The 13,089-nt window shown below is 43.8% G+C and overlaps 1 protein-coding gene across 1 annotated transcript; it reads right to left on the bottom strand.

Moving 5' to 3' along the window:
- Positions 1-10,570: 10,570 nt before the first annotated feature.
- LOC124682393 (alpha carbonic anhydrase 7-like) lies at positions 10,571-12,549 on the bottom strand. Its single transcript, XM_047217086.1, has 6 exons — positions 12,337-12,549; positions 12,004-12,221; positions 11,707-11,916; positions 11,431-11,598; positions 11,144-11,197; positions 10,571-10,882 (listed from the first exon to the last, which is right to left on the bottom strand). Exons 1-6 carry the CDS (start codon positions 12,434-12,436, stop codon positions 10,796-10,798), a joined length of 837 nt encoding a protein of 278 aa, XP_047073042.1. The 5' UTR covers positions 12,437-12,549; the 3' UTR covers positions 10,571-10,795.
- Positions 12,550-13,089: the final 540 nt, after the last annotated feature.

The raw sequence follows: 13,089 nt of genomic DNA, 5'->3' as shown, positions 1-13,089 counted from the left end.
AGCTTCACCTATTTCTCTCCACCTCAAGAAGCAAACACTTGTGTGAACCGTGCATTGATTCCTACATATTCGCTTATTGCACTTATTATATTACTCTATGTTGACAATATCCATGAGATATACATGTTACAAGTTGAAAGCAACCGCTGAAACTTAATCTTCTTTTGTGTTGCTTCAATACCTTTACTTTGAATTATTGCTTTATGAGTTAACTCTTATGCAAGACTTATTGATGCTTGTCTTGAAGTGCTATTCATGAAAAGTCTTTGCTTTATGATTCACTTGTTTACTCATGTCATCACCATTGTTTTGATCGCTGCATTCTCTACATATGCTTTACAAATAGTATGATCAAGATTATGATGGCATGTCACTCCGTAAATTATCTTTGTTATCGTTTTACCCGCTCGGGACGAGCGTAACTAAGCTTGGGGATGCCGATACGTCTCCAACGTATCGATAATTTCTTGTGTTCCATGCCACATTATTGATGTTATCTACATGTTTTATGCACACTTTATATCATATTCGTGCATTTTCTCGGAACTAACCTATTAACAAGATGCCGAAGTGCCGCTTGTCGTTTTCTCGCTGTTTTTGGTTTCAGAAATCCTAGTAAAGAAATATTCTCGGAATTGGACGAAATAAAAGCCCGGAGGCCTATTTTCTCACGAAGCTTCCGGAAGACCGAAGACGAGACGAAGAGGGGCCACGGGGTGGCCAAACCCTAGGGCGGCGCGGCCCCCCCTTGGCCGCGCGGCCCCGTGGTGTGGGCCCCCGTGCCGCCTCTCGACTTGCCCTTCCGCCTACAAATAGCCTCCGTGACGAAACCCCCGCACCGAGAGCCACGATACGGAAAACATTACCGAGACGCCGTCGCCGCCGATCCCATCTCGGGGATCCAGGAGATCGCTCTCCGCACCCCGCCGGGAGAGGGGAATCATCTCCCGGAGGACTCTACACCGCCATGGTCGCCTCCGGTGTGATGAGTGAGTAGTCTACCCCCGGACTATGGGTCCATAGCAGTAGCTAGATGGTTGTCTTCTCCTCATTGTGCTATCATTGTCTAGATCTTGTGAGCTGCCTATCATGATCAAGATCATCTATATGTAATTCTATATGTTGCGTTTGTTGGGATCCGATGGATAGAGAATACTATGTCATGTTGATTATCAAAGTTATTATACATGTGTTGTTTATGATCTTGCATGCTCTCCGTTATCTAGTAGAGGCTCCGGCCAAGTTTTTACTTTTAACTCCAAGAGGGAGTACTTATGCTCGATAGTGGGTTCATGCCCGCATTGACACCGGGACAAGTGATGTAAAGTTCTAAGGTTGTGTTGTGCTGTTGCTACTAGGGATAAAACATTGATGCTATGTCTAAGGATGTAGTTGTTGATTACATTACGCACCATACTTAATGCAATTGTCCGTTGTTTAGCAACTTAATACCGGAGGGGGTTCGGACGATAACCTCGAAGGTGGACTTTTTAGGCATAGATGCAGCTTGGATGGCGGTCTATGTACTTTGTCGTAATGCCCAATTAAATCTCACTATACTTATCATGATCATGTATGTGCATTGTCATGCTCTCTTTATTTGTCAATTGCCCAACCGTAATTTGTTCACCCAACATGCTGTTTGTCTTATGGGAGAGACACCTCTAGTGAACTGTGGACCCCGGTCCAATTCTCTTAATACTGAAATACAAATCTACTCGCAATACTTGTTTTACCGTTTTCTCTGCAAACAATCATCTTCCACACAATACGGTTAATCCTTTGTTACAAGCAAGCCGGTGAGATTGACAACCTCACCGTTTCGTTGGGGCAAAGTACTTTGGTTGTGTTGTGCAGGTTCCACGTTGGCGCCGGAATCTCCGGTGTTGCGCCGCACTACATCCCGCCGCCATCAACCTTCAACGTGCTTCTTGGCTCCTCCTGGTTCGATAAACCTTGGTTTCTTTCTGAGGGAAAACTTGCTGCTGTGCTCATCATACCTTCCTCTTGGGGTTGCCCAACGAACGTGTGAAATACACGCCATCAGCGTTCCATCTTGTTGAGGTCAAGATGGTCGTCATCGAGCTCAAGTGGAATGCGCAAGTATAAGGTTTGCTCTTGATAGGGTTTCTTTCTCACCGGTCTCATAGTGTAGTTGGAGACCGGTTTATAGTTTAGTTGCCGTACTATCAAGAGGGCTCTCGAGTGAGTAATTCGATCATATCGTTCGGAGAGAGCTCAAACCCTTGCATCCTTGCATCATCTTTCTTGGTTGTTAATTGGACCTTATCCATGTGATGTTTTAGAGCTTGTGCTTATTCTCATGATAAGTTCTAGTTCATCGAAAACGGATTTCGCATAGATCACTTGTTGCGTTTTCGAGTTTGATTCATCATCTTTCTTGGTTGTTATTTGGATCTTATCCATGTGATGATTTAGAGCTTGTGCTTATTCTCATGACAAGCTCTAGTTCATCAAGAATGGTTTTTGCACGGGCAACTTGTTGCATTTTCAAGATTGGAGGTTTTACCGGTATGTCTTTTTGAGATAGGTCAAACCTTTCATCATTTGTTTCTATCCTCCTTTGCTGGACTATGATGTTTCTATGCATATTGTTGTAGAGCTCGTTGTTGTGATTTCAACGAGCCCAAGATCATCGAAATCGGAGTCCGGATGCAAAAGTTATGCCCGTTTTAGTTTTGGTGTTTCTGCAGTTTGCTTAGGCCGGATTATCCGGGCCGGATATTTCGGAAATATCCGGCCCCCTCGAAATCGGAAGAAAAGCAGCTCTGGACAGGGGCCGGACTTTTTGCCGGATTTTTACCAGGTTTTGTCCCTGAGGCCGGATTATCCGGGGGGGGGCGGATTATTCGGCTCTGGTTTTGCCCAACGGCTCGATTTTCTTGGGGGTATAAATACCCCCTTCTTCCTCCTTGGGCTAGGGCTTCTCTCACTCTCTCTCCTCCATTGTTGAACTAGAGAAGCTTGCACTATCTCTCAATCCCTCCATGATTATTGCCCCCATTTGAGGGAAAAGAGAGAGGAGATCTAGATCTACATTTCTACCAATCAAATCCATCTCTTTGTGAGTGGAACTCTCCAGATCTTGATCTTGGTGTTCTTTGTGAATTCCTTTGTTCTTCCTCTCTTATTCCCCCAATAGCTTTTGTAGCTTTGTTGGAATTTGAGAGAGAAGGACTTGAGCATCTTTGTGGTGTTCTTGCCATTGCATTTGGTGCATCGGTTTGAGTTCTCCACGGTGATTCATGGAGGTGAAAGCAAGAAAGTTGTTACTCTTGGGTTCTTGGAACCCTAGACGGATTCTAGGCCTTTGTGGCGGTTTGTTGGGAGCCTCCAATTAATTTGTGGATGTGTGCCCCAATCTTTGTGTAAGGCCCGGTTTCCGCCTCGAAGGAAATCCCTTAGTGGAACCGTGACCTAGGCCTTTGTGGCGAGGGTCACCGGAGATTTAGGTGAGGCGCCTTCGTGGCGTTCGGTGTGCGGTGTGAGTACCGCATCTTGGGGTGAGGCCTTTGTGGCGTTGGTGTGCATCGAGCAACCACACCTCAAGGTGAGCCTCTTGTGGCGTTCGGGAGCACTAAGCAACCGCACCTCTCCACCGGAGATTAGCACTCGCAAGAGTGTGAACTCCGGGATAAATCATCGTCTCCCGCGTGCCTCGGTTATCTCTATACCCGAGCTCTTTACTTATGCACTTTACCTTGTGATAGGCATCGTGCTTGAAGTTATATATATCTTGCTATCACATACTTGCTTGTATTGCTTAGCTTAAGTTGTTGGTGCACATAGGTGAACCATAGTATATAGGCTTTGGGCTTGACAAAGTAAACGCTAGTTTTATTCCGCATTTGTTAAGCCCATATCGTAAAAGTTTTAAACCGCCTATTCACCCCCCCCTCTAGGCGACATCCGTGTCCTTTCACATGCCCATGACAAGATACCTAACCCACATAGACAACACAAATGCACATATATAGTGGGTTAGCTCATGAAGCATAATTGACAAGGCTTACCACCCATAAGATCACATGATCAGTAGTGGTACAATCTTTATGCTTCATGTGTTGACTAACTTGAATGCAATCTTCACTCTTATTCTTGATCAACCTTATATCTCTTCATGATCTATCATAATATATTGATCATTCATTGCTTAACACATATGCTAGAACATGACTAACTTGAGTTCCACACAAGAACTCCATCTTCATTTCTTCTTCTTGATCTTTCTCTTCAAATCGATGATATGATGTCCATACCAAAGGTATAACATTATATTCATGGTATTCACACTTGAATCAAATACATGGACATCAAGAAAAAACTATGGGGTATTCCTTCATATAAACACAACGAAAAAATTAGTCCATAGAGGATTGTCAATAATTACCAAAAACACACTTAAGGGCAATATATGTACCCTTACAAGATGCAATCAGGGATGGCTCCGATAGCGTTTCCGCCTCCAATCTTTGCAGGTTCAACCTCAGTTTCGTGGTTTTCGTGTTTTCACGCCACCTCTTCCGATAACACCTCGGGAGGGGGGGGGTCTATATATAGTTTTTTTTTAGATCAAGCCCGTCGGTTTAAGATCAAAACAGACGGTTACAGATGCTCGAGGAGGGAATGAAACATGGTGGCACGGCCTAGGGTGGGGCCGCGCCACTTTTGGTCATTCGGGCCTCATGGGCCCCCTCTTAAGTAAGGTCTCCGAAACTTAAAAATACACAAAACTTATTTTCCTGTTCTGCAGAGTTATAAATCAATGAAAGGGAATCAATATAAAATCTCCATAATTCTATGCAAAACATGAATATAACATTTTATAACATGCAAATATGTTGGTATATATGATAATAAACTACAAAGTTCAACGTCTCTGTTTCGACCTAGTTCACGTTCTCCGATCAAGTCGTTTATGCTGGTGGCTCATGCGTCTCACATGTCATCCTCTGTAAACGATAAATGTTCCATTTCTTGGATTTTTTTTATACCTGTGATTTCTGGATACTTGACTTTTTTCTTTTGATCCCCTACCACCTCTGTAACGTTGATGTTGCTGCTGTAAAATGGGTCACATATATCAGCCTCTTTGTACAATAAATATTTTCTTTCTTGGATTATTTTTGACCCATGATTTTTTGGTTACTTGACTTTTTCTTTTGATTATGTGCCGCGTGGTTAACATTAAGGACGTTGCCGGCAGATGGGTCCTCGATGTCAGCATATCTGAACAATAAACGTTTTTTTTTTGGATTTATTTTTTAACCGTGATTTCTGGCTAGTTGACTTTTTCTTTCGATCCCGTGCCGCCTTTGTAACGTTCAAGTCGCTGCTGCAAGATGGGTCCCATATGTGAGCCTCTCTGAACAATAAACTTTTTTTATTGAATTTATGTTTACCTGTGATTTTTGGCTACATTATTTTTTTCTTTTGACCCTCTGCCGCCTTGTTAACATTGAGGAGGCTACTGGAAGAGGCATCTCCGAACAATAAACGTTTCTTTCTTTAGATTACTATTTACCCGTGATTTCTGCCTACCTGTCTTTTCTTGAGATCTCTTGCTGCCTTATTGATGTGGCAGGATGATGGGTTCCTAATGTTAGCCTCTATATACAAGAAACGTGTGATGTATCGATTATTTTTTTACCCATGATATTACGGGATACTTGCTTTTTCGACCCCTCTTGTTTAATTTTAACTTTTAAACGTTGAGCGCGCTGCTAGCAGTTGGGTCCTACATGTGAGCCTCTATGTACAAGAAATTTGAGATATCTTGAATTTTTTTACCCGTGATACTGCGGGATACTTGCATTTTTTCCGATCCTTTTCATTTAATTTTAGCTTGTTATAACTTTGAGGGACACCGGCGCTCTGATGGGTCCCAGATGTTATCCTCCTTTTACAAGAAACGTGTGCTATCTTCAATTTTTTTCACCCCTGATATTAGGGCTAGTTGCCTTCTTTTTTCGATCCCTTCCTTTTAATTTTACCTTGTTATTACTTTCAGGGATGCAGCTCGCTGATGGGTCCATGAATTCAGGATCCCTATACAAGAAACGTGTGGTATCTTCGTTTTTTATCCATGATTTCTAGCTACTTGACTTTTTACGAACTCAGCCGTTTAATTTTAACTTGTTATTAAGTTGAGGGATGCTGCAGGATGTGGGTTGAAATTGTCACTACGTCCCTACTACACTGTAGTTATGAGAAAAATACTACAAAATATACGTTAACAAAGGATTCGAACATAAGAGTTTAGACTAGATGACGAACCGGGTGCATTGCAACTATGACAACAATATATGCTCAAACATTCTGCTAAACAACTTCTTTATATACAACGTATTCAGATACATTTGGTTCAACATGCTGCACTTCTTCTGACAGGTTTATCTATATTTTTTTGCAGACTTCAATACAAGCTCTTCCGCTCTAAGATCTTGCCACTAGATAGAATAAATTATGGACTTTTTTCAGGTTTTTTTAAAATTTAAAATCCACTTTATAAAATTTTCAAAATACTGTGTTCCATGCGGGCATCGAGCGATCCAGGTTTTCATATTGGGTATGCGCAGCTTCAAAATTTCAATCCAAGAATATAAAAGAAATAAAAACAATTGTATATAGAATATTCGTGCATTTTTTCCGACGTTCGCGTTTAATTAGAAAAGGAGTCGAAAGTGCATGAGTAGAAAGGCTCATTTGCATTTATTGAGCTGTTATTGCCGGAGTAAATACACCCACAACAATTACCATGTAGATGGTCGACCGAAACCCAAAATTGCAATATTGGGCCGAGACAAGAATGTTGTACAATACTTATTTTATATTAGGAAGGTGATACATGGGGTTACCCTCACAAAAAATTTATGTGTTACAGGGGTAGTGCTGGAACCCTGATTGTTACGGAAGGTTGCTCATTTACTCCTAATATGTTTATTAGCAGGAGCCTACCTAATTTTTGAAAAAAGATGTTCAACGCGGTAGTGTCAACTGGTTCACCAACGCTGTTATTCCCGGGATATTGATCCAGTGAGTGAAAGAACATCTCTCTAATTATAGTTTTGTGTGTTTAATGACAACATGTGTGACACATTAATGTGCATTGATATGGTGTAGATCTTAGTAGTGATCGAATTTGTATTGAGAAACAAGAAAAGGAAAAGCAGGAAAAAACTCCAGGCCGGATAATCCGGGGCCGGATATTTGCACAATATCCGGCCCCTGAAAAACGGCTAAGGACTTAAGTTCCGAGGCCACTACATGTTGGCCGGATATTTGGCCAGATATTTCCATTTACCCCGGATAATCCGGGGGGGGGGGGGAGTGGGGCGGATTATCCGACCCATACTCAGGCTGGATTATCCGGCCTTAGGATTCCTGCAACGGCTCGATTTGGTGGGGGGTATAAATACCCCCTTCTTCCTCAAACTTACCTGCTCACTCTCTCACAAGTTCATCCACCATCAGTTCAAAAAAAAAGTTCATCCACCATTGTTCAACCACAAAGAAAACACAAGATTCACTAGATCTCCTCATCTAACCATCCAAAGCTCTTGATCTTTGGAGAATCGAAGGAGAAGACCCCGATCTACATCTTCACCGAAGCGATTTACATTTCCCCCTCATTTGCTTGAGGGCCCCTTTGCTAGTTTTCCATTTAGAAACCCTTGTTGCTTGTGGTTGGTTTGTTCTTGTTGTTGTTGTTTTGTTACAGTTATTGGGAGCCTCCGATTCAGTTGTGGATGTGTGCCCCAAGAACCTTGTAAAGGCCTGATTTCCACCTCGAGGAAATCCCTTAGTGGAAGTTGGCTAGGCCTTTGTGGCATTGCTCACAGGAGACTTGGGTGAGGCCTTCGTGGTGTTGGTTAGGACTTTGTGGCGACCACACCCCTCCAAACGTAGACGTACTTCCCCTCAAAAGGAAGGAACTACGGGAATTATCTCGGTGTCTCCGCGTGCTCCACTCTCAGTTACCTCTATCCTTGATTGCGCATTTATATCTCGTCTAGTTATATTTTGTTTAGTTGTATACCTTGTCATCTAGGTAAATTCACATAGTTGCATATCTAGAGAATTTACCTTTGTGTCAAGCCTAAATTGAAAAAGAACTAAAAATTGGGTAGCACCTAATCACCCCCCTAGGTGCGGCATACGATCGTTTCAGTGAGATTATTCTGGCTTGCAAAAAAGCGGTAGAGATGAGACTGGTTACCAAAAGCTTTTGAAACAAAGATCTTCATGCCTGGTATATTTTGACTTCAAACAACAAAACACCATGTGTTAATCACAATACAGCCAACAAAAGCACATACTAATATAACTAGACATGAACTACAATTCAAGCTTTTAAGTTTTACATAATAATACATCTGCATTATGTGTGAGGAGCTATGTACATATATAATTCTTCGCGGTTTACGAATTTACAATATTCGTCAAAATCAAGATAGACCAGCATATCTGCCACCTTTCTTATTTTGTGAATTGCATCCTGGTACCTTTCAAGATGGAAGCAGACAACTGTGCATTTTCTATCATGCAAACTATTGTAAGTAGCAATGAAAGGTGGGTTTGTTGGTGCATGCATGGGTTCACGAGGAACAAAATGATGCATTTTGACTTCACCAGACAACATCACAACACGTGTTCTTCATGATGCAACCAATAGAAGCACTTACTAATGTAACTAGAGATATGAACTACAACTCAAGCCTTCAAGTTTAACATCATAATAAATCTACATTGTGTGTGGATGATCCACGCGCATATATAAGAGTACCATCATGTTAGCCACAAATGCATCATTGAAGAGAGTGGTATATATACTTATTGATCACCTCTCTACAAAGCAGTTGTAATTAGAATCGAACATCCACCGCCTTATTAGAGATATGATTCAGATTGTTCCTCCAGTGGTGAGTGATTACCTTTACACTTGATCACCTTCTCGCAGTTGCCGTGATCAAATACGAGCACCTTCAAGGATCTGGTGTCAATCTTCTTGAATATCGTGATGTGTCCTATCTTGAAGTCATGTGTTTTCACAAACTCTGACCAGCGTGTGTCCATGACAATCTTGCCATATTCCTCCTTCAGGCCGACTTCCGAGATGCATTCGGTGGATATCTTTAGCTTGATGGTGTCTAGCCACTCACTTTCAAACCATAGCTCAAAAGCACTGAGATGGCCCCATCTAAGGCACTTACTAATGGTTAGGAAATGCAATTTACTTGAGAAAATCCACAATGACACCTCACTTAAGGAAGTTGGTGAATACATCTCACTTCAGGAAGTCAATAACTGCAAGGGGTTCTTGTTGAAACAAGATGAGGTACAATAAGGGATATACTGCCATAGTCTTGGGAAGATGGTGTTGATATTATCCTTCCGGAACCACAAAGACACAACCAAGAAAAACTAAATTATCTACTTTGTATATCTCTTGTATAGCTAGCAATGACTACATGTCGAAATATATGTATATGTGGTGGATGAACTTGTCATCAGATATAATTGGTATAACTAGGAATATATCTGCTTCTATCATGATTATGCAAGTAAAAACTTTGCAATATTATCAATCGGCGTACCTCTAGTTTAAAGTAAAGTATGTGCGAAATAAGTTGAACACAAACAACGAAACTACACAAGTTGTTCGCGATAAGCCAAAACGCAGACACTCAACCATGAATAACCATTTGTGAAGGCCCTTAATATCACAAAGAGATTTTGAGATAACGTGATGTTTGAAATACGAGGTCATCGCACATGGTTTATTTAACCGGCTGCGTTCATTGTCTACCTTAGAATAGTGACGGTTGAAAATCGTGTGTAACGGGCCAATGCAGCTGTTTGTGAACACATGTTCTATATTACTGGTCACTGATTACCCTATGTAGATCTTTCAGTCACTAACTTACAATCCCTCATCAACTGCCAGATTCTACACTCACATTATTATTCTAGTATTGCTTTCAGAAGATCGCCATTTTCTCAGCTGCCACGAAGAAGCTCACGACCGTGTGATTGTCTGTTGTTCATTCGAAACCAGAAACGAGCAACTGCTGATATGAAAAGGACCAACATTGGATGCTCAACTCTTCTGCGTTTTTCAAGGGTTGGAATTGGATTCAGACCGGCGTCGAAGGCACATGGCACACGGGTCCGGTCTCGCACCATCATCGTACCAGGCTACGTGGGCACGATAAGGACCTGCTGAGGTCGTCAGGTTTTGTCATGCACAGCAACAGTGAACTTGACTAGATCCTTACAAAAATTAATAGGAAAAGGTATTAAGGAAATGAGGGACGCTGAGGACTCACCTAGCTCTAACAAGGACTGCAAGAGAGATTATTATAATATCACGGCCGGAACCATTCGTTGCATGATTGTTAACAGGACCGCACCAGGATACCACCAACTGGATTGGATGGTCTTATTGCAGTCCTCGCGGTACTCAACCATAATCAAATCCTAGCCAGTCTTTTTTTCGTTTTTTTAGGGATTGACAGTTGGATGAGAGCTATGGAGTACCCAACAATAATTAAATCAACCAGCAAAAACAATATTTAAATCGACGATATATAGATCTCAACATCAGACATATACACATGGATATGAACCAGTCGTGCCCCTTTATTCAGCAACCGTATACAGGCATCAAAAAATCGAAATGGATAGAACGACCTACAGTACAAAAAAATGGTATAATCAACGTATCTCTCAGGCCGCCGAAGTACCAGACTAATAAGAGAATCGACCCTAAAAATCAACGTTTGCCCTGCTGAGAAGGCCGGAACATGCTGATATCTCTGCTGTTCACCTCCTGCCGGGGCCTCGCGTTCTTCTCCATATCCTGCACGGTGGAAGCAGATTAGTCCAAGCTACTTATTCTTTCATTCTCGAATATTAGTCCACAGGCGAGTTCAATCAAATTGAAGGCAGCTTCTAGTTTTAGACATGTTTTAATTTGGTTTCCAGGCTCCTTCTAGATTGATGTCTTTGCTGAAGTCTGCGGCGTACCACACTAGCCCGAAGACTTTTGGGTGGCGGTCATGCGTCGAGTTTCACATAAAACTCGCTTTCATGGAAAGCGCGGTCGGGAAGAAAAACTTACATCGTGGACGGCCGCCCGAAGAAGCTCCAGCTGGGGCCTCGACACGGTGCGAACCTGCAAAATTAGAGGATATTCAGTTAGAAGCAAATTCCTAGATGCTTCACCAACCATAGAAAAATAACACGGCTGCTTTCTGAAGACGAAAACGTGAGGATTCTTTCTGAAGAAAAGAATCAGAAAGAATCTGTACATGGCAATGCCAACTGCCATGTTCTGGATATCTTATTTGAAGTTGTTTATGTTGCTCATGAATCATGATGCGAGGCGTGAAGGTGGATGGAACCTACCCTCCTGACGATGGTCCAGATGACCCCTTCGGCGCAGGGCGGCGTGGTGAGGGAGCCCATGTATCGGTAGTACACGCTGGCCCTGCCCCTGGCGCCCCGGGGATCCATCACGCCCACCTTCTCCTCCCTGTCCTTCTGCTCCGCTATCATCTCCAAGTAAGGCTCCAGCTGCGAGCAACATCCGTCAAGACGAGAGTTAACCATTTGCATCTTTAATATCCAAGTTGCCATGTTGGCTTAAGCATGGTGTCTTACTTAAAGAAAGAAGGTTATTACCTGGTGCAGGAAGGCGTCGTGGGCGCCAATCTCGTAGAAGACGCCGATGACGGCCGCCTTATTCTCGGCGCTCTGGTGCACCATGTGCAGCTCCAGGTCGTACCGGCGGCCATTGACGCTGTGCTCGGTGGGGGAGTGCCAGTGCAGCTGCTTGAGGTAGTAGACGGTGCCGTTGATGGACACGCTCCCGGCGTCGCCTTGGAAGCTCATCTGCAAGCAAAAGAACCATCCATTAGCTACTAGTATAGGAACGCTTGGATCGCCATTAACTGAAGGATCGATCCTATATATACGTACCATGATGTCGTGGCCGCGGTTGACGATGGAGGCCTCGGCGGGGCGGTAGGAGTGGTTGAGGTAGCCGAGGTGGCGTACGAGGGAGACGCGCGGGCTGGCGAGGTCGATGGGCGACTGCATCGACCCCTTGCCGCACGCCGACCACTCCTCCTTGATCTCGCCCCAGTGCGCCGGCCCATTCTCCGCGTCCAGCGAGTAGCTGAATTCCTCCTCACGATCTGCGTGTGAAATGCGGTTAATTAAGAGCTACCAACAGGAACATCCATAAGGAAAATCAACCGCATTAAGAGCTACCAACAGGAACATCCATAAGGAAAATCGATCGGTGCTCACCGGTTTCCTCCTGGGCTCTGGCTGCCGGGACGGCCGAGAGAAGGACGGCGGCGGAGAAGAGGAGGAGCGCCGCCGAGACGGCTAGACGACCTGAACGCATGTTGTGGTCTCCTGGTCTCTGGGGAGCGTGGTCCGTCGGCTCGTGTGCTGGTCGTCAGAGCTGATGGATGAGTTTTATTGCGTACTGAAACGGGGACAAATCTGGCGCGGGATTTATAGAGGGGAGAGAATGGGACGGAGCAGGTGTGGAACGGTTCAGACCATTTAACCTACTACCACGAGCTACGGGGGTGGATGAATACACACTGATGCACACACGAAGCAGCGAAGTAAACGTTGGCTGCGGCTCTTTCCGCGGCATGGAAACGGAGCAGATTGTATGGTCATTGGTTAGTTGACACCGTGTTGGATAGAGATGTTGGGGTTCAAAAAAGCTCCGGGTTGGTGGTAGTGGCACCATGCCGCTTCCTTCTCATTTAGTAACAGGCCGACTTGCCAACTTGGAACGCTGTTCTGTTGGATCGGTGACTTCGAATCTTGGTGAATCAAAGGGCGGGCGCATCCCACGCCCCCTGGCCATGACATTTTTGCAGTACCCGGTCATCCATCAATCAAGTACTCGCTTGTCTGCTGATACTCTGCTTCCATAACCGATCCTTTCTCGAGCTCCCACCACATTTGTTGTTTCAACGTGCCCACACGTCCACCACCTGAAACTGAACCAGCAATTTCACATAAAAATCAGTACGGGAT

The sequence above is a fragment of the Lolium rigidum genome, chromosome 1 (assembly GCF_022539505.1).
Source record: "Lolium rigidum isolate FL_2022 chromosome 1, APGP_CSIRO_Lrig_0.1, whole genome shotgun sequence".
NCBI lineage: Eukaryota > Viridiplantae > Streptophyta > Magnoliopsida > Poales > Poaceae > Lolium > Lolium rigidum.
This window is presented reverse-complemented; position numbering and strand designations above follow the sequence as displayed.